Raw genomic sequence first — 25,282 nt, 5'->3', positions numbered from 1 at the left:
CAAACCAATCCCAAAGAAAAAGACTCATCATTCCATAAAAAGTGCTGAGACCGATGAAAAAGTAAATTAAGCCAAAAAGCAGTTATTTATTCCATCTCTGATTTTAAATGTTACAGAACATGATGGACAAATAAGGCAAATAAAGCAAATTATGCGCTTCATCCCAATTAACTAGTGCAAGTATAATATTCAAGAGACCCTACAAACGATCCTCTTCCCCAACCCACCCTGAACAATCTATAGTTCAGCTGTAAGAGATGCCTTTTCCATTAGGACTTATTATAGTCACTATTACCATTCATGAAACAACCTGAGAATCGGGAAAACCAGATTTCTGTATGTTTTAGTACCGTCATAGCTAAATTGACAAGATTTAGAGGAAACTAGAAGTCACCTTAATTTGTGGACTTAGTACCAAACTTTGGGAGCGCAAAATGGTTTCTTAGAAGCCTTCTGTTTTTTATTCCATCTGAATCCTCTTCTTTAAAAGCAGACAGTTGTCTCTGAAAAGGCAGATCCCTTTTTGGCTCGCTCCACTCCTTTTAATCATTATTCAGTCTTTATCCAAATAAAATGGTTGCCCTTTAAATACTGGAGTCGCTCCTGGAGCAGAGGTGTGCTTCCAGGGTGGGAAAAAAAAAAAAAAAAAAAACCCAAAATTTAAATTTTTAGCAGCATGGATTCAGCATTCAGGACGTCCTAGCCATCCTGATTCCTGTATTGATTACTTATACGCAAACTGTATTATAAGAGCAGCAGACCAAGATGATCAGAATCATCTGAAGAATCGTTCTCTTATGCCATGTTTGATACTGGAAGATGCCACACCAGGGTGTCTTCTACCACCACCTGGAAGCAGATAATCTAAAGGTCACAAAGACCTTCTGTAAAGAAACTTAATGGAACTCTCCTCTAAAAAGCTGGTAACACCAGTGGTCATCATCAGGGACCACAGTACAGTCTTTAATGTCCAAATGTTTGTAGTTGAAAAGGTCATCCTGAAGGATGCTGTGGAGGTCAAGAAGAGCTTTCAGATTTTTCTTTGCTATGGCCCATGAACTCCAGTCCTTCTATAGGAATCTCCTTCTCCTTTATGGCTTTCTGTAGATTGAGAAATTACATTTTAGTTGTCATTGACACGGGTTCCTGCGGTGAAAGCTACATATCTACAATAAGAACTTTTTCCGAATCTAGGCACACAAGACGACCGCGCCCCCGGTAAAGGCTGGCCCAGCCCACCTTTGTTTCTTCCATCTCCATTATTCGGGGACTCTTACTCGGCAACTCAGCCCATCCCCAAACAAAGTTCAATGTCCCCCCCGTCCCGGTGGTCCTGGCCCCGGGGAGTGGAACTAAGAAGTGGTCCCCTCCTTAGGGGAGCTCCCGGGCGCAGCCGCCTCGTTCGAAGCTCACGCAGCTGCGGTTCCTCTGCGGTCTCAGGAGTCATCACAGCGCGGTGGAGGACGGAGACTCAAGCGCGCACCTAGCTTCAGTGAACACACGGGGCGGGGGACGAGGGACCTCTTCCCGAAACCCATTTGGACAACCGGCCCGGGGGGAGCCAGGGTCACGGAGGAGGGGGCGCACTGGTCCCGCAGGGCCCACTTCCCCATCCCGGCCCCGGGAGCTGCATCTGCGGCCTCTCCTCGAGCGGAGCTCACCTGCACGCACTGCTGGTAGCGCTTGAAGAGGTCGGTGCAGGGGTCCCCGGAGCCGTCGCCCTTGAGGAATTTCTCGGCGAACCAGCGGTTGAAGCATTGGTCGTACTCGCGCTTCATATCGGTGCAGGCCTCCCCCACGCTGTTCATGGCGACCAGCCCCGCAGTGGAAGGTGCGGCGCCGACTCTACACGTCATCGCGGCGCGCCGCTTAGGTCACGTGGGAGCGCTCGCATAGCAGGGGAGCGGAGATGTGGTGTCGGACACTGCGGGCGGCGCTGCGAGCGGGGCTGATCCCCTGCTCCGGGGGAGCACGAGTCGGCAGCTGCCGGTACGCGGTGAGCGACTCGGGGAAGGCCGGGAGCCGCGTGAGCGCCGAGCTGATCGAGCACCTGGAGCGCCTGGCCCTGGTAGATTTCCGAAACCGGGAAGGCGTGGAGCGGCTACGAGCGGCCATCGAATTCGCGGACCGGCTCCGCGCCGTGGACACGGCTGGCGTGGCGCCCATGGAGTCTGTACTGGAAGACCGGTAGGTACAGCTAAGCCGCCTCGACCCTAAAAGCGTAGGCCCCGCCCGTTCTGCGGCTCTCCCGTCGCTGGGTACGTCTTGACGTTTCCCTCCTAATGACGTAACCAGTTAGATGAGGGACGTCATCTCCCCTAAAGCGGGTGGGCGTCTTTTCCTTCCCCTCCCCCCAGAAGTGCCTTTTCCTCGGCCGCTGAATTTGTGCTTATTGGTGAGCCTCACTTGGGACTGGGAGGCACTCCAGGGCCATTTAGTCCCTTTCCCCATTTGAGGGTCCCGGCCTTTCGTGTTTCTGGTCTGTCGCAGGTGCCTGTACCTACGAGCGGACCGTGTGGTGGAAGGCAATTGTGTGGAAGACCTGCTCCAGAACTCTCGCCAGACTGTCGAGGAGTATTTTGTGGCCCCCCCAGGTAGATGCTATATTGGGGTCCCAGGCATGTTGCAGCCCAGAGGGAAGATTGGGGGACCGGGGAATTGTTGCATTAAAAGTGATTCCGAGAGCAGAAAGCGCTGTTTGAATCAGAGGGGCTACTGGCCCCCCTTCCTTGTTAGAAGGCACAAAGGACATGTCACCTAATGCATTGGAAACATTTTCAATCTGATTTTCAGCCCAATGAACCCCACAACTTCAGTAGACTATTGTTGAATTGTAGACTTTCTGAGCTTCATACTGTATTGTACACTAACCCTTCTTGCATTCCTTCTCTGACACAAAAGGTTTGGAAGCCGAAGGCCACCTTGTGCCCGGTTTAGCTGCCACTTCAGAAAGCAGGTGGAAGGGCAGAGAATCCCAATTGGGTGTAGATCCTCAAGAGTGCCTCTAGTTCTGTGAACTACACACTCTTACCCAAAGAGTTGCTGGAATACAGAGGGAATACTCTTGAGCCATGTAGAAGTCGTTTTTTCCTGGAGAATATGGATTCATAATTTTCTTGGGATGTCAAATGGCTCACGTTGGATTCATTCACTGATAATCCCTTTCACACACATACATAACTAAGTCGAGTAGTTTTCGTTTCAGCTCCCCCCCACCCCTTACACATCTTCAGTATTTCAAGTTGTAATTACTTTGGTGTGGAGCTACTGTGAATGCAGGTTGCCACCCCTACTGACTTTAGCTAAATCCATAATGGTGGACACTCATCTCCCTTTTATACAAATTTCCAACAATTGTATAACAGATATGGTAAAGATTCATATATTCCCAGCCAAGGCAAGAGGGTGAGGACTGACTTGTTTTTGTGACTCAGCTAATTGGTTTCTGAAGCAAGAGAAAAGTTAGTAGCTTAATTGTAATGCTCTCCTTTTTTTGGTTTGAACAGGTAACATCACTCTTCCAAAACAAAGTGAACAAGATCCAGTTAAATACAGTTAAACACTGCTCTGGAGAACAATGCTCACAACAGGAAACAATGTGGAAGAGTCTTGGGAAAGATTAAGTTGAAGAAACTCCATTCATGAACTTCCTCAACATAGCCAGCCTCTGGCCTTTTTCCTCCTCTTTCAAGAAGACGGGTGAGAATAGGGCACTGTTGAAGTTGTTTCTGCTCTCTTTCTTGGCCTAAGAAGGCCAAGGGAGGGACTGTGGACTTGCAAAACTTCCCAGGAAATGAATGGATCAAGTATTTATTTAATACCTGGGTCACATGCTGGAAGTATCCTGTAGTTAGCTCTAAGATCACCTTTGGTTCAGGATTTCTGTACTTGATTAAATAGTGAGTTTCTAAGCAAAATGTACTTTTCCCCAAGAATTTATTTCTTCCTGATCATGAGACTATATGGAATTGGGATTATTACTGTTTTCTCCTCCATTATTCCCTAATCTTTTTATTTATCAATTTTTTTATTTATTAATGATTTCTCTACTGCTGAAGCACAGGGTTTCATCTAAGGTCAAAACCACCAAAAGTTCAAATTTCTATTCCTTTCCTCTAATATAGTATGCTGCCCAAGCCCTTTCTGGACATAGAAGTTTTGTCCATATTTTCTTTTACTCCTTTATGCCTGTATCTGTCCGATACAGGAAAAAAATGAGCTTGCATAATTAAAATAAAACCACGACTTGTAAATTATTTTAGAAATATATTTCTAAACAGAATGGGCTGATTCCTATTTAAAGTGTCTGCAGAATAATCCACCATGACACAGTACTGATTTTTCTCCATAATTGGGGGAGGGAGGGGAAATATGCAACTTGCTTCTAAACCAAAACCACAATTTCAACAGTTCAAAACATTTCACTGCCAATATGGTCCTGGTACAAATTTTATGTAGTTTTTCCTTTAAAAAAAGTTATTAAAAAAATTCCTAAGACACTAAGTCAATTTGGAATGTAGATTCCGAACAGAGAGCAACTCAGTTCACTCTAATAAAAATAATAACAAAAAAAAAAAAAAAGAACCAAACCCACACCCCCAATAAACTGTTTCAATATGGTGCATAGGGAGAGGTATAGTATGGGGAGCCCCTGCTTTGGTATGGAGAATCACGGCCCCTTGACCCTGACCGGGACCTCGAGTAGCCATAGCTGGTGCTTCTTTCTGGATAAACTCTGATATAGGAAGTTTCACCCTGAAATTCAAACAAAAAACAAAGGAAGGAAAAAAAGTGAGGGGTGAAGAAGGGGGGAGGAGGGGAAGAACAAGGACTCATTTCCAGTCTATTCTGAGTAGATAAAAAGGGCTGTTAAGTGGAAGTGGAAGAAGTTCTCCAAGTGTCCCAAGTGTTATCCTAAACTTAAGCAGAAGACTTCATGATTCCAAGTTCATTTACAGCTGTGACCACCTTGCTCTCGACGTGTAAGGTGATTTGGGCAATGGCAGAGTTGAACCATCTTAGCCCCAAATAGGTATCAGTTGCCCGGTGAGGTAAGCCACTTTTAAGGAAAAAAAAAAGTGGTAGGTAGGAACCCAGGACTTTTTAAAGCACCGTTGTATGTTGAAGGAAATCAGGACAACGGGAAGGAAGGTCCGAAAGGTCTCTCCTTTAGGTCCCCAAGGTATCAGGAAGCAAACAGCTTGTGGTCTTAGTCATCATTCCTTAGAGAAAGGAATTTCACTCACAAGGCCCTAAAGCCACTTGAAGAAGGTAACTACAATGAGATGACAGCTTACTGAATTTTTGAAAGCTGGAAGTTTAGCTGCCAAAAGCCTGATACACAAAAGCTCTGGTCAAAAACGGTCACCAACCCATCGCTTAATAGTGAAGGGCTGGCAGGTAGGGAAGAGATACATTCATGGTGACCTACTTGCTGATTCTCTCCAGGAATCATAAAGGACCATTCTAGGGCCCTGTAGACTTGGGCTCGGAAGATGTTGGCTTGTCCACTTAAGAAGGTTCCTTACTGTTAATGAAATTATTTAACTTGTATCTACCAGCTTTTTGTGCAGAGAGGACAGTTGCAGGCCCAAGTGCCATGGGATTATAGAAGACCTTCCACAAAAGGTGGTAACCCACCTCATGAGAACGGAATTTCGAGTCGTCCAGTCTACGCAGGGCATATTCCATATCTTCCTTGCGGAGGAACTCAACTACCCCCATGCCATCTTTCTGCACATCTGCATAACACACACCCCCAGCTTCTCGCATGTGATCCTTCAAATCCTGCCAGCTGCCTGAGGGAGGAAGGCCTGGGCACGAAGAACACAAAACAAGATAGTGTGTGAAAGGTCTCAACATTCCAGATGGGCCAGGGCTCCTCCCCCACATATAGTCCAGTGACAGGCTCAGTCACCACTCCGTCCCAAAGCCCTAAAACATTAATAAGTCATAAAAGGGTTCCAGAGACACTGACCACAAGGCATATACTGTTTCCCATTTCAGAGAGCTAGTTCTATGTCAGTCTTCCACAGAGAGGACTTAAATCTTTGCCTGTAGTTAGAGCAAGTAGCTGGTCCTTTGGAGTCCTGAGAATTCAGATAATTTGTTCTCTGTTGTTTCCAGGTCCTTCAAAAACAGTGCTGTGGCTTTTGATTCCCCTGATTTGAAATTTACTTGTTATCAGAATCACCTGCCCCTCATAGAGTAGATCACTTACACTGTTCCCCAAAGCACTAGGACCAGAATTTAGACTCTAGGCTTGGTTGGTTGGTGGTTTGAGTGACTGACACATTCATTCTCTTAAGAACCAGATAAAACCTGAATGCTAAAACTAGACTGGAACCACATTTTCCCACCCTGGGATTTCATGTGATTTAGTTTTGATTCCTCTTTTGAAAGGAACCAGATTCTTGTATGCATTCTAGTTAGATCCAGGGTCACAGGAAAGTCATACCTGGAGACACAAAAGAAGATCCAAGGTTCTTAATGGTCATTCTTCTGCAGAGCATTGATTGATGCACACACCTTGGGCATTAGAACTGGTTATCTGTCATGACAGTTACCAGAACACATGCTGTGCTTCGGAAAAGCAGTCCAGGAGACTCCAATTTAACAATCCCAGCACAAACACTTTTTCCAGGATCCAAGGCTAGAGAGCAAGTTGTCTGTTCAAATGTGGCTGTTTTGATTCCTTTCTAACTAATTTTATACCAGGTATGGATTCCAGAGGAGAGAAGATCATCCAAGAATTTTTTCAACTGCTAGAAATCTCTCATAGGAAGCTGCTTTATGTTCTAAAGGGATATTGCCCTTCTCCTGTAACAAAAGCACCATTTCATCTTCATAAGACATGCATACCTGGTAGAGCTATGTACTGAATCAGCACTATCCAAAGTTAATATTCAGTGTACTACCAGCCTAGATAGTCTTAAGTGCCGAGAGTAACATACCTGAGACAAGAACTCGAAATTCAGATCTTCTTGATGGTGGTCCAGTCCTCCCACGGGGCCCTCCACCCCCAGGATTCCTGGGAAATTCCACACGAAGCCGACACTGGCCATAATCATAACCATTCCTTCCATAAATAGCATCTTCTGCATCCCTGCAAATAAGAGCTAGTAGTTATTGCTGTTCAGGCAGCAGATTCTGTCCTTTCTGTGAGATGTAAGTCGATGGGGGTGTCCAGCTATGAAGATGGAAGATGTCCAGTCTTGATTAACTAATGTTTTGGCTTGAAGGTCCAGGAAGCCGTACCTCTTACTTTATTGAAGCCATGGGATATTTGTTCCCTCTTCATCTCAGAATCCCTCAACACTTATTCCTCAATTCTCTTTTCCCCCCATTTTTCCAACCAGCAGCCCTTTTACTTGCCAAGGCCAATCTCTTAATCCTATCTTGTATTCTCCAGTAAACTTTACCTTAAATTGTCCCTTTTTCCAAATCTAGCAACTAGCTCCTTCCTTTCTGCCTTCAAAACATACCCAAGTTTCTTGCAAGCTTAAAAATTATCACCAGACTAAACCAATCCTTCAAGTTATTATTGTCTTATACCTCTCTTTCCTTTTTAAACTCTATGGGGGGAAAAGGTGTCTTCATTCATTCACTGCCTCCACTTCATCACTCCCTAAACTTTTCCAATCTCACTTCTAATACCATTATTCAACTGAAACTAGACTCTCCCCAAAATGATCCATGTTTCTTAACTATACAGTCACCTTCTTGCCAAATTGATGGTCTTTTTTTTTCAAAGCTCATCGTTTATGACCTGCCTGATTTCATACTGTTGGCTACTATTTCTTCTTAGATGCACTCCTTTCTGACCTTCTATAGCACTAATCTCTCCTGCCTCTTAATTGTGTCTATTCCTCATCTCTTCTATCTATATATTATGTTCTATAATTGTGGATGTTCCCAATCCACATATTATGGGGACCTCCTCTTCCCACACACCACATAATTTCATCAGATCTCCTGGCTTTAACTCTGTACAAACGACTCAGATTCAGTACTGAGCTTCAGTTATTAAAGGTGATAAAGGACTGAAGTCTATCCAAACTAACCCTATCAATCATAGGTTCAAAAGTGAAAACCATCATCTTTCCTCCTAAATATTACCAACAACACCATTATCCTCTCCCAGGTTTTTAAACTCATTATCCTTGAGTCCCTCACTCACCTTCACCCCACATATCCAATCAGGTACCATATATTTGTTTCTATTTAAAAAGTGTCTCCCATCTGACTACCATGGTTCACATCATCTCTCTACTAGATATTGCAAAGGCCTATACTTGGTCACTTGGTCCTCTGTATTGCTGCCAAAATGATTTTCCTTAAGCGCAGATCTGACCACATCCCCTTCCAAATATTCAATCAACTCCAGCTGCCCCCTGTTATCCAGTGAATAAGAGATGAACATCAAATACTACTACTATCCTTCCCATACTCTGTGATGCAGATGCTCAACCACTCCATCATCATTCTTGTATCCCTATACAAACACACAGTCATAATCTCTCCTTATTTTTAAGGAGATTCCCTCTCTTCCTTTGGGGCATAGCTCAAGCTCCCATCTTCTATACAATATCTTTCCTAATCTTCTGCATGGCTAGTATTCCCCCTCCTCCCCATTTACTTTGGCTACTGCTAGAGAGCTTGTGTCAAAGGCAAGAAGACTTGGATTAAGACCTCTCTGAAACACATCTGATGTGTGACCTTTAACTTGATGGTAGTGATCTGGATAGCTTTCTAAGACAACTGGCTGCAGAAAAGGCAATGATTTAGTGGTCAAGGGAGTTTCCTTACCCAAGATGTTCTCTTTATTATTATAGGCCCAGGGTCTATCCCTGTTTTCTTCACTTTAGTCTTCCCCATTAGAATGTAAGCTCCTTTTAGGAAGGAATTATTTTAGTTTTTGTATTTTTAGCTCCAGAACACAGCACAACACCTGCTGGTAGGTGCTTACTAAGTGCTAGTTGATTGGAAAGAGGACTAGACTTGAGGTCAAAGAAACAGGGTCTAGCTACGTGACTTTTTCTTATCTGTTACATAGTTAGACTGGATGACATCTAAGGTATCTGGAGTCCTAAAAATATGATCCGTTAGTAACATCCAAGTTTCAGGACTTTTAAAGTTACCACATACTGAGTTGACGAAAAGATGACTTTATGAATGACTGACATACTACGTAGCCCAAACTTGAAAAACTGAGTGACTACAAATCCAATCTGGAAAAAGACAGATTAGAAAACACCTCATAACTTGGCTGGCAGTTTCTCCCTCTTGATATCTATTACCTTAATAACTGGAATAGAGGGGCAGCTAGGTGGTCCAGTGGATAGAGCACCAGCCCTGACGTCAGGAAGACCTGAGTTCAAATCTGGTCTCAGTCACTGAACACCTCCTAGCTGTGTGACCCTGGGCAAGTCACTTAACCCCAATTGCCTCAGCCAAAAAAAAAAAAAAAAAAAAAAAAAAAAAACTGGATTTGGCATTTTATATCGTCTTACTAGACCCAAGACTCTAAAGGAAAAACTGTAAAAAACAGAGAAATCGATTCAAAAGACAAAAGTTCTCAATGTCTTTTTGAAGATTTTTCAAAACTCCTTTTTTAGGCTCCAGAGAACCAGCTAATAAAGAAATCTTTGGAAAACCACTTCCTTAAATAAATATAAATGGGCACAGCTAGGTGGTGCAGTAGATTGAGCACCAGCCCTGAAGTCTGGAAGCCCTGAGTTCAAATTTGACCTCAGACCTTTACCTGGGCCTAGCTGTGTGACCTTGGGCAAGTCACCTAACCCCAACTGCCTCAGCAAAAAAATGAAAATAAGCATAAATGTTTTCATCAAGGTTTAAAAAGTACCCAAGTTATAAGCTTATGATTTGATCATTAAATGATGATCTCAATGCAAAACATCTCCCTCTCATGGGAAGTACTAAAACCTCAGGGACACATGAAGATGATAAAAAATCCTCTAGGGGGCTTATTGGCCTTGGAGGGCAAACAAGGTACTTTCCCTGGATTCCACATCTCTGAAGCAACCTTTCTTGAGGCAGCTACCCCTAATAAATATGCAGGTGTAGCCTACTATCAACGGAGTCACAAACCAAATGCAGTACCATGCCAGACATACAGTTGGCACTCAAGGCCATCCCCACAAAAGGAGTTCAGAAAATGAAGGGATCATTTCCATAAAAAGCAAACAATGAGGCAACGGGGCACAAGACTGGGCTAGGAGAGATCAAGCATCGAGATATTGTTTTTCAGAGTCTCCAAGTTTACTAAAATTAGCTACAGGCAATTGTCATGTTCCATAGTTTTGGCAAGTATTATTATAGCGTTAGAACTGAGTCAGTAATAAAAATCTTCAATGATCATCATGTGTGGCTTGCTCAGGGAAAGGGGTTACAGGACAGGCCGGGGTTTCCTTTCTTCCTCCAGGCCATACAACATCTGAATCCTTTCTACAGACCCACTCTGCTGTTTCTTGGGAGTAACTCACACCCCCCCCCAGACGAGTCCTCCAATCAGTAACTTGGGCTGTTTCACACTGAATGGGAGAACAAGGAAGCTATTCAATTACACAAGATGAACTCCTGGCAACTTGTCGGAAGATTTGCAAAAAGCTATTTTTAAGTTATTTGGTTTCTTACAGACTCCAAAGATGTTTCTCTGGGGACTCTTCTAAGAGTGATAATAAGTGATTTCTCGAGTCTTTCTAGTAAAGCCTATGGATCAGCATAAAATAAAAAGCAAACTAATTACATCGACATAGAATTAATTAAATCTTAAAAAAAAAAAAAAAGGAAAAAACGCTAAAATTAGATTTCCTAAAGTTCTAATGGCTGGATTAACTACCGACAACTTGTGGAATATAATAAAGCATCCTTAAGATCCTTTCTTATCTAACAAAGTTTTTCCGTTCACCTGATGCTTTTTTAAATGAAAGCAATGGGCCATATGCACCAGTAGAGGGCGCCCCAGAAGACAGTTCATGGAGGCTGGAGGAATTCTCCAGGGGAACGTCTCCCACCCAAGACCCGGAGGCTGGGAGAGGAGCTTGGGACAAGTTTTTCTTGGGGAGGAATGTCTAGACAGGGGCTCGGGGCGCTGGGCCACGGGTGTGGAGAAGATCAAGGCTCCAACTGCAGCCCTAACGCTCCTTCTGGGTTCTTAGGGGAGGATCCAGGAGTAGCTGCAAGATTCCCACTGCGAGGAGGAGCTCTGCAAGAGCGAGGGGAAAGTCCAAGGCAACCCCAATAGCCTTGGATAGAAGATGCCATCTGCATCCAGAAAAAGCTCTACGGAGGCTGCAGCGTAAAGCGAGGCATGCTTTGCTTACTTCTTTTTTCTGTGGTTTTTCCTCTCCCATAGTTTTCCCTTTTCTTCTGATTTTTCTTTCCCAACATGATTCATAAAACAATGTGTTAAAAATAAATAAAAGGGGGGGGGAGTGAGAGGCAGCCTGTTTTGGGGTCTCTGCATAGTGGCGCCAAACCGGGACCAACCACTTGATAGCTTTTTGGGGGACGGTCTCGAGACCCCTTCAGGGAAGGTCATCTTGGGGTCCAGCACATCAGGGACAGCTGTCTGTGAATGAATGCCTTCTTGCGAAGTCCAAGAGCCCTGGGCCCTCGGGGCGAAGGGAACAAGGAAGGTCCGGATGCCGGCCAGGAGGGCTGGGTCCCCTTCCACCTTCTAGAAGTCCCTCGGGCTAAGCAGGAGCTTCTTCCCCATATGGCTCCCTATGCCCTGGAGCCGAGGGAGGCAGGAAAAGCACCCCCTTCCTCCGAGGACGTCCCCCTCAGTTAGACCCTTCTCTGGGCCTCTGACTTCCAGATCCCTCCCAACTCTTAGGGGCGCAGAAGTGGCCCAGAGTACGTGGCGGCTCGGGAAAACCTCTCCAGAAAGCTGCACCCGGGGGTTACTTTGCCCCATTCCTTAGGGCCTTTCCTCCGAGGGCCCCCCCATGGGGTCAGCCGGGCTCCCTCCCTCGCAGCGGCAGGGCCCACCCCGCCCGGCTGCGCCCAACTCATTGGTTGGCTGGGCCCTCAGTTTCCGGAGGGTGACATCATGCAATAAGGCAGCAGCAACAAAAACAAACCACACGCGAGAAACCAAAAGCTCTTAAGGGACGCGCTCGAGCCGCCTGGTCCCTCCCTCAAATTTAATGTAAGCTTTCCAAACACCAACTCCGAAACACAAGGGTCCGGCTCCACGTCCGGAGCCCATTCTGGGTCCTCGGCATCCGGGAGCAGGCGCTCCCACTTGGAGGAACTGGGCTCACCCCGAAACAGGCGAGACTGACTAGGAGCCTCCGGGCGCCCACGGCTCGCCGCGCGGGGACCCGGGAGTCAGAGCGCGGGTGGGGGGCCCGCGGGGCAGGGAGGGGAGGGGGCAGAGACGGAAAGCGCGGGGAGGGGAGGGGGAGGGCGCGTGCGCGGCGGAGACGGCAGGAGAGAGGGAGCGCGCGCTAGAGGCAGAGAGGGGAGAAGGGCGCGCGCGGAGCAGAAGAGAGGGGAAGAGGCGGGCACGTGCAGACTAGAGAGAGGGGAGGGAGAGGATGCACCGGGAGAGGAGGAGGAAGAGCGCGGAGGCCCAGAGGGAGGGCGGCACTCGAAGCGGGGAGGGGGCGGGGACTGAGGCCGCCAAGCGGGCGGGGAGGGGGGGGTCGCTGGAAGTTCCGAAGAGAAGGCAGGCGGGGGAAAGCTGAGGGCGGGAGGAGGGGAGAAGAGCAGGCTGAGGAGGCGGGGGGCCGGGCCGCGGGAGGGGAGGGGAGGCGAGGCCTCACCTGGGATCCTCGAAGCGCACGAAGGCGAAGGGCGCCAGTCCTCGGCGGTTCTTGAGCTCGATGTCCCGGATGCGGCCGTACTTGTAGAACAGGTCCTCCAGGTCTTTCTCCCTCACGTCTGCCGGAAGATTCCCCACGTAGATCCTCCCGTCGTTGTCGCTGCCCCGGTCATCTTCCTCCCCCCAGCCCGACATCATCCCAGACATCCCCTCAGCCGCTTCCCGCAGCCCAGGCCGCTCTCTGCCGCGGCGCATTGTGGGAACCGAGAGCGGAAGTGGGTCGGAGGTTCTAAAAGAAGGTTTCTTAAAGGGGAAATCGCCAGAACTGCTCTCTTCTCCCCGCCCCCGTCCGGCGCTCCACTGAGTCTGCGCAGCGGCAGGACCGCCGTCTTTTCTCCGCCCTCCCTCCGCGGCTTTCCCTGCGGTTGCGGCGTGGGAGCTGCGGGCGCTCTGGGCTCGACCCCTGGCGGACTCCCTGGCCGGGGGGTTCTGGTGCGCGGTTCTGGCTAACGGCAGGATGTGTTTTGTCTGACTACGACCCTTTTAGTTAAAATTCCTCCTCCGCCCATGAACAACAACGTGTTTTCTTCTCCCACCCACCACTGGGTGAAAAAGGAAGATAAAGCAACTTTTGTTACGCTTTCACAGTCTGCAAGCTTGCTACGGGACTTTTTTTAATGGGGGCGGGGGGAGGGAGAGAAACTCCTTTTATGTATTAACTTTTAACCAAGGTCATTGCCTGTAGAGCTGGGAGGGAGCGCCCCTCCTCGATTTAGTGGCCCCATTAATCAGGGACTGCTGCCCCGCCGGTGTCTAAGCCCGAACCTCCGGACGCCGGGGGACTCCTGGACGCGGAAGTGCTCCGGGGGGACTGGGCCCCGCTGGGGGGGAGGGGGACGTGGAGCTTGAAGTGCCCGCTAGTCCGGCGGGTGACGGTGGGCGCTGCGGGCCGGGGCCAAGTCAGTGCCAGGCTCCGCTAAACAAACTTTCTGCTTCCACCTTAGGGAGCGGTAGTGCCCCCTTCTGCCGCTTTAGGGGCGAGAACTTGGGAGCAAACCAAGGAAGACGACCCCCCCCCCCCCGGCGATTTAGGTTTTTCCTTAATTTTGCATTTGACTGTTACCGGAAGGAGAGAACGGGAGGTCCGAAGGAGCTACAGCTGGGGGCTTCAGGGTCCTCCAATCCCAACATTCCTGCTGCTGCCCTCCATAGAGGGGAGAAATCGAATAAGCAATTAGGCTCCTCCCACTTTCATAATAATTTAATAATTAAAATAATTAATAAAAATTTAATAAAATGTCAACTGGGCGGGAACTCGCCTCTCACCTGTGAATGGGCCGGACTAAATATAGCAAGGTGGGGAAGAAACGGAAGTGTAATTTATTTCAGAGTGGGGAAAACAGCTTGCGAGGGCAAGCACCCCGGCCTGAGAAGAAGGGCTTATATCCCAAGTGAGGTGGACCATGACGCAGGCGTTTTTAGGGCTTGATGAGCAGTTCTCTTGGCTGGCGTTTCTTGGGACAGGACCAGCATTTTTGGATCTGTGGGAACAGCCTCCAGGAGGGTGGCAGAAACGGGCACAGGACCTGGTTTGGTTCACTTGGCAGTTACTTGGGCGCAGGTGACAGGAGGCGAACTGAATGAATGGCTTGTAGACTGCAGTACCTTGGCTTTCAGAGCCCTGGGAAATAGGGGGAGCTCCAACAAATCTAAAGAATTATTGTGAAAATCATAAATCCCTCCGGGAACAGTTGGTGCTGATCAAAGCAATACGTTTTGCCAGAGGATGAGGTCATGCAGAACGCAAAGGATTGTTGTTATGCCAAGTTTGGGGCACAGCCTCCTTGCTGGCCCTTAGCTCTGGGAAACGGTGTCTCCAAATATGTTGACAATAGTATGCCCAAGGGCACACAGCTTAGTACCTAAGCCCAGATTTGAACTAGATGATAGTCTGACCTCAGGCTCTAGCGATGGTGTTAAGCACTTTACATATGTAATATCATATTTGATTCTTATGACAATGAGGTAGATGCAGCTTATTGGAGGTAAGGGGTTGTTATCCCCATTTTACAGATGAGGAAATGGTCATCAAGGCCAACACGGGTGAAGTGATCTCACAAGGACAGACTGGATTTGAATTCAGGTTTGACTCCTGATCCCATGTTCTAACCCTGTGCCATTGAGCCCCTTTGTCATAATCACATTTTTAATGCATGAAATAAAATAACGGGAAGTTACACAAGAAACAAGTTGTATCAACCTATCCAGTACATCCCTAAGGGTCTCGAAGAGGAGGGTGCTGTGCAATAGGGGCAACAGTAATGGATTTGGGATTTGTGCTCTCCTGCTCTCTGGCTAAGTATATTCCATTTTCCCATCTGCAGGAGGAGCTTGGACTAGGGGCCACAGAAGGGAAGGCTCTGGCAGCTGGGGAGTCAGAGAAAGACATTGAAGAGAGGCAAGGACACGGCATTCCATATGCCTGGGGTTCAGCAGCTAGAGGTCCGGAGTGAGGGGTGGCTAGGAGAAGGTCTTTGAGGTGCTTCCCCCCTGGAAATCTGAGATCCTGTGGTCCTACTGTGGCTCAGAGGTTTTTCCCTGCCCGCCCAGGCTCCTCGTTTTCGGGCTTTGCTCATAGTCACTACTTACTAAAGAGTCATGCTTACATCAACTGATGCTGAGTGAACCAAGCAGAACTAGGAGATCACTATACACTTCAACAATGATACTGTACGAGGATGTATTCTGATGGAAGTGGAAATCTTCAACATAGAGAAGAGCTAATCCAACTCCAATTGATCAATGATGGACAGAATCAGCTACACCCAGAAAAGGAACACTGGGAAAGGATTGTAAACTGTGAACATTGTTTTTGTTTTGTTTTGTTTTGTTTCTCTTCCCAGATTATTTTTACCTTCCAAATACAATCCTTCCTTTGTAACAACAACAACAAAATTCGGTTCTGCACATATATATTGTACCTAGGATATACTATAAGATATTTAATATGTATGGGAATGCCTGCCATCTAGGGGAGGGGGTGGAGGGAAGGAGGGGAAAAACTCGGAACAGAAGGGAGTACAAGGGATAATGTTAAAAAAAAAAAAAAAAACCTACCTATGCATATGTACTGTCAAAGAAATGTTATAATTATAAAAATTAACTTAAAAATTATAATTATAAAATAAATAAAAAAGAAAATTTAAAAAATTAAAAAAAAAAAGAATAGGATATCAAGAAAAAGAAAACAAACAAAAAAAAACTAAAAGAGTCATGGACTTGGAGTAGCTCTAATGGCTTTTGTTTTGGGATCTAGAAACTGAGACTTGCAGGCTGCCTGACCTCCATAGCCAATAGGCCCCAGGACTGAGCAGAGGAGTAAGTCTTCAGTCCTGTTAGAAAATACATCATTAGCAAACTCGGCTGAGATACAGAAAGGCAAGTCCTCGACATCGTGGAGCTTTCAGTCTAACAGGCTCTTGTGTGGATGTAGATGGAGAAGTAGATTGCAAGGTAAAAGTTATGAAGGCAGAGGGAAAAGCCAGATAAATGTCCTAGACACATTTGAAGAGGGAGAGAGAACGCTCTCTCCCTAGGGAAGAGGGCCTTAGGGGAAGGCTTCTTTCCAGGAGGAGATGATCTTTGAGCTGGGCCTTGGAGGAAGCAGAAAATCCCAGCAGGGGAAGAAATGAGGAGAGATGCTTTGACCCTGCATCCAGGAAAGGCAGGGCAGAGGCTGTTGAGAGCTTGTGCTTGGGGGACTGTTAGCCTTGTTAAGGGGTCAGGCTGAGTTTAGGCCTGGTGGCAATCTCCTAGAAGATAGGAGAGCATTCCAGGAGTGAAGCCTGGAGTAGCCCATGAGAGAAATGGGAAGGACTAGAAGAAGACTGCAGAAAGAAGAAGGCTTTACATGCCAAATGTTTATATCTGATCCTGGAGGAGGATGGTTCCGGAGCCACCAGAATTCATTGAGGTGAAGAGGGGAAGTGACATCAGACCTGGGGCACTGTGAGATGACTTTGGATAGCTGTGTGAGGATAGATTGGAGGGGAGAGAGTTGGGGCAGACAGACCATTGAGGTACATATTGAAACAGTCCCTTGGAAAGTGATGAGTGAGGAAAACACCGAGGTGCCCAACCTGGGAATCTACAAGTGTTGGGTCCGGGTTCCATGAGAGAGATGATGCATTCCAATGCGACTTGTTGAGGAGGAGACAATTGCATCTTCTGGTCTAACTAGGACTAATTTTGTGCAGAGGCATTTGGCAATGCAAGCCTCTGGTCAGAGTGGCCTCCTGAGTTCGACCAGCCAATGAGATGCTGTTAGGATTACTAAGTGAGAACTCAGGTTGTCTGGATGGTGACAAGGTGAGAATTCAGGTTTTCTGGACAATTACAAGGTGAGAACTCAGGTTGACTTGATAGAGGGGGCAAGCTCATTGGCTGGGGTGGTTCTTCCCAGAAGCCCTTGCATTATCCCACGCCCATTCTCTGGGAGGATAAAAGAGACAGCACTGGGCCCAGAGAGCAGATCGGCCTGGAGAAGGATAAGAGCTGGAGGAGATTCAGAGCCAGGATTCAAGGAAAGGACTCTGCATTGCATCAGGCCTGACGGGGCTCTCTGCAGGAAGGGAAGTCACTTCTAAGGAGAAGAGTTAACAGCAACTGCCTGTGTGGGTACAAGGAATGAATACTAGTGCATCACACTGAGCCTCCTCTTCCCCATGTGTCTCGTAGAGTGGACAATACCTGGAGTGAGACCTGCCTCACAGATATAAACTGAGGACCAAGTAAGAGGATTATTTTTTAGGACAAAAGTTCCCTGTAACTCTTTAGGAAAGTACCCGTGTATAGGAGCACTGAAGATGAAACACATACCTATGTCGATAGACTTTAAATGAAGAAGACCTACGTTTTTGGGACATGGCCAATGTAGGAATCTGTTTTCCTGGATTACGCATATTTGTTATCAGTGTTTTCTCTCTTTTTTTAAATAAGCAGCTAGCTATCTTAGTAGATAAAATGCTGGACCTGGAATCGGGAAAACCTGCATTCAAATCCTGCCGGGGACACAGACTAATGATAAACTTGGCTCTTCTCAGCAACTCAGTGATCCAAGTCAGCTCCAATAAAGTTTAGATGGAAAATTCCATCCACATTCAGAAAGAGAATTATGGAGACCAATGTAGAGCAACACATACTATTTTCACCTTTTTTTCTATTTTTTTCTTTCTCATTTTTTGTTCTGATTTTTCTCTCCCAACATGACTCATGAAAATATATAAAAAGTTGAATGCACATGTATAACCTAAAAAAAAAAAAAAAAAAGATTTAAAAAGAGATTGCAGAGATTGCAGGGTCTCGTCCAAAAAAATCCCAAATTGCCTCCAAAATATTAAACCTGTGAGGCAGGTAGTACAAGCAATAATTGTTCCCACTTTACAGGTAGAGAAACTGAGGCTCAGAGAGGTTATTCTTAATAACATAAATTGTCTTTGTTGTCATGTCCATCTCTTTTTTACCCCATTTGGGGTTTTCTTGGCAGAGAGGCTAGTTTGTAATTTCCTTCTGCAGCTTAGTTTGCAGATGAGAAAACTGAGGCAACTAGAGTAAAATGACCTGCCCAGAGTCACCCAGTTAATAAATATCTCAGGTTGGATTTGAACTCAGGTAAGTGACTCTTCTCATCTCCAAGTCTGGGGCCAGGTGTTGGAATTGGATCATAACCTGTATCTTCTTCTAAATCCAAAAGTCCCACAAAGCCATCTAACCTGCCTCCCCAGGAAGCAACCCACTGAACTTCACTTTCTGCTTGCTGCCTTGTTCACGTTGACCTGTTGAAGTCCCAGCCTGGTTTCTCCCATTTGCAGAGGGAACTTGGCCCTGAGGCTATCCAGCCTCTTGGCACCCTCATCCCAGTGGCTCCCAGACTGCCCATCTTCCTGCTGGAAACCTGTTCTGAAGTCAGTCTGCTTGGCCCCAGTCCAGTCGGATAAAAAGACCTGGTCCTTTGTAACAGCCCTGGGGGCCTGCCACCCTAGAATTAGGCCGGGCTTTTAGCTTTTTTCAGAATGTTTGACCTAAATTATTTCATTTATATGAATAACTCTGAGAGACAGATGTAGTGGGTATCATTATCCCCATTTTACAGATGAGAAAACAAACATGTGCTTAAGATCACACAAAGCTAGTTAATGGCAGATCATACAGACCCAAAGAGGGGATGGGGTGGAGATAATGAGGGCCCACAAGGAAAGCCAATTGTAACATGTAGAACAGGGGAATAAGCATTTATATAACACCTACTGTGTCCCAGGAGTATGCTTGGCACTTTTTATAAATATCTCACTTAATCCTCACAACATCCCTGGGAGGTATTGCTATTATTATTATCCCCATTTTACAGATGAGGAAACAAACAGAATAATTTGTCCAGGATCACACAGCCAGCATGTGTCTTCCTAATTCTAGTCAGTGTCTTTCCACTGGGCTGGAATCATTTATTTAACCTGGAGCTGGAAACTCAGATTTGCGTTCAGATCTCAAACACTAGCTGTGTGACCCTGGACAAGCCATCTAACACACTTGCCTTCCATTTCTTCATTTGTAAAAAGGAACTGGAGAAATAGCAAAACCCCTACTTGAGACACACAGTTGGGCAGGACAGAAACCACTAAATAACAATATGGCCCTTGATAGTCTGCAGAGAGCTTTGCAAACATCCCATCTGCTCCCTAGAACAAACATGGCAGGTAGACATTATCATCCTGAATTTCATAGGTGACAAAACTGAGGCAGACAGTTAAGTGACTTAGACAGGTTCACACAGCTAGTTAAGTGTCTGAGGCTGAATTTGAATTCAGGTCTTGCTGACTTCTGATCTAGTTAATGTTCTGTTGCTAAACTGTCGACTATATTTTAAATAAGTTTAAATGAATAAATCAACTAAATTAATAAAATAAAACATGGAGAATTATCAAAACCAAAACAAAACAGCCCATCATATTGAAATAAGTTATCAACGCCCAGAGAAGGAACACTGGATAATGAGTGTAAACTATTTGCATTTTTGTTTTTCTTCCCAGGTTATTTTTACCTTCTGAACCCAATTCTTCCGGTGCAATAAGAAATTCGGTTCTGCACACATAGATTGTATCTAGGATATACTATAACATACTTAACATATATGGGACTGCCTGCCATCTAGGGGAGGAGGTGGAGGGAAGGAGGGGAAAAGTCGGAATAGAAGTGAGTGCAAGGGATAATGTTGTAAAAAATTACCTTAGCATATGTTCTGTCAATAAAAAATTGTAATTAAAAAATACTAAAAAAAAAGAAAAGAAAGAAAGAAGTTATCAAAAATATTTAAACAAGTTCACAGACCTCAGGTGAAGAACCCCTGGCAGAGCCTGATGGAGCTAAAGCCCAGAAGACATTAATCTAACACTGGGGATATGATTATGGGCAAGACCAGCCCAGCTCAGGGCCCTCATTTTCCTCCTCTGTGAAAAGGGGAATCATACCTGTATCTGAGCCTGGGGGGGTGATAACAGTATAAAAAGGTGTTTTATAACCCCAATGCTGTAGAAATGCCCACTATTACAGATGAGGCTCCTGAGACCCAAGGGGTGAAGTTAGAGATGGAGATAGTAGAATGGAGAGGAGACACTTTACTCTGCCTATGTCCCCAAGCTGGCACAGGTTTAATTGCCCTGTCATTACAGGCAGAGTCATTTGCCTGCAGCTATGGAGCTCTAGCCTCAGTGGCCCCACTTGCCAAGAAGTTACACCTAATTATTTTTTTTATGATATATAAGCTCTTAAGAAAGCAATCAGAAGGCATTTATTGTTTATCCAATATCGTTGGAAAGATATTAGTTAATTATTTAACATCCAAAACATCTGAAATCAGCTCGCTGCCCAGACACGTCCCCAGAAATTGGCCAACATAGAAGTTTTATTGATTCCCCTTTAAAAAAAAAAAAATCAACAAACTTAAGGATACAAGAAGAAAAATCCAACCCACTTTTGTGTTTTCTGGAAATAGGTTGCTCTAAGTCAGGGCTGCTTGCATGCTCTGGTCTGGGCTCTGGAAAATGTGGCAACTCCAAAAGACAAGTGCAGGGGGGGGTCCCCTTAAAAGCCCTTAACATCATTGATTTGTTATCCCATGAGCCCTCTGACTAAAAGTCAATGAGGATTTCTTAAGTGCTTACTGGCAGTGGTGTAGTGGTTGGAGCACTTCCCAGGCAGTCAGGAAGGCATCTCCCTGAGTTCAAATCCAGCCTTAGACACTTACTAATTGTGTGACTCTAGACAAGCCACTTTACCCTGCTTGCCTCAGTTTCCTCATCTGTCAAATGAGCTGGAGAAAGAAATGGCCAACCGCTCCAGCATGGTTCTTGAAGCCGAAAAGCCAGTCAGATAAGACTGAACAGCAACAGAAGCAGACCGGGAGCTGTGCTGGACAAGGGTGATGCAGTTTAAGGCAAAAAGAGAGACGCTGGCCACAGGAAGCTCCCATTCCAAAGAGGGAAGCAGCCATGTTCAGATGAGATAGGTACAGCTCCCATCACAAGTCCCTCCTGAGGGAAGACACAGCACTAGGGGGTGGGAAAGGCCTCTTAGAAGGAACTGAGAAGGGCGCAACTGCTTATAATTTTTTTTGTGAACTGCAGTTTATGATCTGGATCTGGATCCTTCCAAAATTTCACCCTCGGTTCTTGAGTTTCTTGGAGTTTGTAGGTGCGAAGTTGATTTTGCTCATTGTTTCTAAACACTAGCTTGGAGTTAGGAGGTGTCAGGATTTGAATCCCAAACTGGGGCTCTTTCCCTGTTTCCATTATACTTTGCTGCTGCCTTATGTCGGATTTAGTCAGGATCCCATTCTTCAAGATGTCCATCCCTAACCCAGAGCTCTCCCTGTACTAGCCTCAAGTATCCACGAGCAGCTGAGTGGAGAAGTGAAGGGTCTTAGAGTCAGGAAGAGCTGAATTCAAATCTAACCTCAAACGCTCCTGGGGAGCCACTTACCCTTTGTGCTCTCAGTTTCCTCATCTGTAAAAAGGGAACAATATAATGCAGTGCAATTCAATAAACATTTATTAAGCGCTTACTCTGTGCCAAAGACTGCTGAGCTTTGAGCTTATAATTAAAAAAAAAAAAAAAAAAAAAAAGGCAACAGTCTCTGCAGAGAACTTATAACCTAATGGGGGAAGATAACAGGCAGCAGAAAGGGATTTGGGGTGAGGGGCCAGGTCATTCCGAGGAGTGGAAGCCAGACAGAGCTGCTGGTGGAGCTTGTGAGGGGAGAGGCAGCCCAGAAAAAGTGGAGAAGATGGAGAAGGTCCAAACTAAGTCCTGGTGAAGAGATTTGGGGTGATCAACCAGGGAAGGAAGCAGTCATGGCTTTGCAAACCTTCAAGGGCTATAGAAATGCTAGCTATTATTATGCCATGAATGAATGACAATAATAGCTATTTCAAAGGCAGCTGGACATTTCCTAGCACTTGAAGGTTTTCTGAATCCTCTCTCACCACAGCCCCCTGGGAGTTTCATGGGGCAGGTTTGTAGGTTTACAGAGGGAGAAACTGAGGCATAGAGATTGAGGGGGGCTAACTGACACTCCAGGGTCACATGGCTAGTAATTGCCCAATTCGCAGAACTCCCGGTCCCCCTACATTCTCTCCCCCTCTTTGGAAGTTTGGACATGAATAGCAAACAGGAAGAGGGCCATAGCCCAGGGTAAATCCAAGAGTGATTCACACAGAGTGCATCTGTCTCTCTTTTTGTTTCCCAGCGCAGTCACGTTTGCATCCTTCCCCTCCTAGCAGATTGGCAGGGCCCAGCAGAGCAGCCCTGCTTTGTGGGAGATGGTCTTGGCTGCCCCTGGGGGCAGGGGAGAGGTGGGACTGTAATGATGGGAGGCTGCTCTGAGTCTGCAGGTGACTCACTTGGAACCACCCGGATTCTTTCTGGGTGCCAGCCGGCTCCAAAAAAGGGCTTAGTTGTTCATCCCAACCCCAGTATTTGCCAAATGATGTTCTCTGAAACTCTGTGTGTGTGTGTGTGTGGGGGGGGTTATGAGAAAATGCTAATGCTGGCAATAAATATATTCCCTTCTAAAATATTAAATATGGAATTATTCAAGTGGGGTTTCATCTCCTATTATAACTTTATGGAAGTCAACAGGCATTTTATTAAAGCACCCACTATGTGCCGGGCCCCGTGCTAAGCCCTGGGAGTACAAAGAAGGCCAAAAACTGGTCCCTTCCTTGAGGAGCTCTGAGTCTAACGGGAAAAAAGTATTAAAAATACTACACATAGGAAGTTTTCAGTATGAAAATTATAATTATTTTGTTCCAAGTCTTCTCCAATTTCATAAATTAACAAGCATTTAAGCATTTACCTGGGGCCAGGCTAAGTCCTCAGCTTATAAGAAAAATACAAAAATACTGAAAACAAAGCTCCCCCCAAGAACACAACACATTCAAATGGGAAGGACTTTAACAACTATAGAGGATAAAAAAGAGTTATGGGATAGGGTGAGGGAAAAGGGGAAAGTTCCCCTGCAGGAGGTAAGATCTAAGCTAGATCTGGAAGCCAAAGAAGGCAGACATGAGGAAAAAGAGCATTTCAGATATGGAGAACAGCTGGAGAAAATGCCCCGAGTCAAGAAATGGGAGGAAGATTAAGAGGAGGGATGCAGATGGAGCATAGATTTTATGGAGAGGAAGAGTAAAGTGTCAGAAAATTGGAAATGTAGGAAAGGGCCAAACTGAGGATTTTATACTTGTTCTAAGAGATAATAGGGAGCCATAGCAATTTACCTAGAGGGAAGACATTCAGAACCTGAAACTTAGGAAAATCCTTTTGGCAGCTGAGTGAAGGATGGTGTGGACTGGAGAGAGACAGGAGGTGATGATGGAAGTAATCTGGGCTTGGGTTCTGGCCACCTGAGTAGAGAGAAAAGAATGTAAGGAGATGTGGTGAAGGTAGAAAAGACAGGCTACGTGAGTTCCGTGGAGGGTGGGGAGTCATGGATGACAAGGTTATGTAGGAGCCTGGGTGACCAGGCCCTCTACAGCAACGGGGAAATTGGGGAGGAGGATCTTGGGGGAGGGGGATATGGGGAGGTCCATTTTAGACAATATACCAGAGAGGCCACGATGTCAAAGTCAAGAGACCAGAATAACATTGCCAGCTCTGGTACTAACCTATCTTACTATTTTTAGATAAGATTTGACCTCTCTGGGCCTTATCTTTGATGTACGTTGGAAGGGATGGTCTAGATCAGGGGTTCTTGCCCATGAAGGACCCCTATTTAAAATAAAAGTTTGATAAATACTCCAAGATCTTTGGTTTCTTTAGCAGATTTTATGGTGTACATTTTGAAGCATGATTCTGAGAGAGGGTCCTTAGCCATCCCCTGAGAGGGCCCAGAGGGGTCCATACTCTGAAAAGCTTCAGAACTCCTGGACTAGAATGTTTGTAACTTTTAGGATTATTAAGATATTGGGGAGGGAAAGAGACAGAGATTCTTAGTTCTCCAAGACACACATAGGAGCAGAAAATGGCAGCCATGGCTCCTCATGGAATATTAGTGATGGCAACCTCTCATGGCAGATCTCTGAGGGGAGGTAGCCTTTGTGGGTTGTGTTGGGTTGCCTGACCAATCCCAGATTGCTGCCAAGGCCTTGCCAACAATGTTCACATGAGCCCAATCACATCTTGGACAGAGTTCAGGTCTGTTGGCAGATGCACCGAGAAGGAAACAAACAGAGCCTTCTTTGAGTCATCTTTGAGATAGAAGTTGCTGGTTACAAAAGGAATCAGACTAGAAACTAGGGGTGGTTCCCCCTGCTGAAAGCACAAATCACAGAGTGGGTCCTAATGCACCCAATGTGCATCGTCCTGTTCAGATAGAAATGTCAGCGTTATTATTTAGTGTCTGCTGTGTGGAGGTACTGTCCTGGACACTGTGAGGAGTTATAAAGAAGACGCCGAGCCTGACCTCGAAAATTTTACAATTAAGACACCATAAGGCCCGTCACATGTATCCAATTCCTTACGTGGCTGATGATGTTAATAAAACCAACAGTGATTTTAAAATAGGCTTGATAACATTCTAGGAAAAGCAGATTATATGTAGGGGATAAAGGAGTTACTATATCCCTTGAAGGGAGTAATTTATTCCATACTTGAGGGTAGAATAATTACAGAATCTCCAAGTTGGAAGGGACCTCAGAAGCTATTTAGACAAGGAATCCCTAAGAAGTGGCCACTTCTTCCTTCCACTTGAATATCTCCATTAATGGGGAACTTACCCCATGAATAGCTTATTGCACTTTTGGACAACTCTGTAAGTTGGACAGACTTCCCATCTATGGAGTCGAATTTTGCTCTACATCTTCCCCCTGTGGTTCCTGGTTCTTTGGACAACTCTATGTAAGTTCGACAGTTTTCCCATATATGGAATCAGATTTTGTT

At 45.9% G+C, this 25,282-nt stretch overlaps 3 protein-coding genes across 3 annotated transcripts; 1 reads left to right on the top strand and 2 right to left on the bottom strand.

Moving 5' to 3' along the window:
* Positions 1 to 42: 42 nt before the first annotated feature.
* TRIAP1 (TP53 regulated inhibitor of apoptosis 1) lies at positions 43 to 2,017 on the bottom strand. The gene is made up of 2 exons (XM_074296226.1): positions 1,662 to 2,017; positions 43 to 1,101 (listed from the first exon to the last, which is right to left on the bottom strand). The coding sequence occupies exons 1-2, from the start codon at positions 1,854 to 1,856 to the stop codon at positions 1,018 to 1,020; spliced, it is 279 nt and encodes a 92-aa protein (XP_074152327.1). The 5' UTR covers positions 1,857 to 2,017; the 3' UTR covers positions 43 to 1,017.
* On the top strand, positions 1,910 to 3,917 carry GATC (glutamyl-tRNA amidotransferase subunit C). The gene is made up of 3 exons (XM_074296195.1): positions 1,910 to 2,187; positions 2,491 to 2,594; positions 3,507 to 3,917. Exons 1-3 carry the CDS (start codon positions 1,910 to 1,912, stop codon positions 3,557 to 3,559), a joined length of 435 nt encoding a protein of 144 aa, XP_074152296.1. The 3' UTR covers positions 3,560 to 3,917.
* A 339-nt stretch (positions 3,918 to 4,256) lies between these two features.
* SRSF9 (serine and arginine rich splicing factor 9) lies at positions 4,257 to 13,084 on the bottom strand. The gene is made up of 4 exons (XM_074296181.1): positions 12,795 to 13,084; positions 6,954 to 7,105; positions 5,641 to 5,813; positions 4,257 to 4,755 (listed from the first exon to the last, which is right to left on the bottom strand). The coding sequence occupies exons 1-4, from the start codon at positions 13,046 to 13,048 to the stop codon at positions 4,612 to 4,614; spliced, it is 723 nt and encodes a 240-aa protein (XP_074152282.1). The 5' UTR covers positions 13,049 to 13,084; the 3' UTR covers positions 4,257 to 4,611.
* Between the last annotated feature and the right edge of the window lie 12,198 nt (positions 13,085 to 25,282).

Source organism: Sminthopsis crassicaudata, chromosome 1, assembly GCF_048593235.1.
Source record: "Sminthopsis crassicaudata isolate SCR6 chromosome 1, ASM4859323v1, whole genome shotgun sequence".
Classification (NCBI taxonomy): Eukaryota; Metazoa; Chordata; class Mammalia; order Dasyuromorphia; family Dasyuridae; genus Sminthopsis; species Sminthopsis crassicaudata.
The sequence above is the reverse complement of the archived record's forward strand: the minus strand, read 5'-3'. Positions and strand labels throughout refer to the sequence as shown.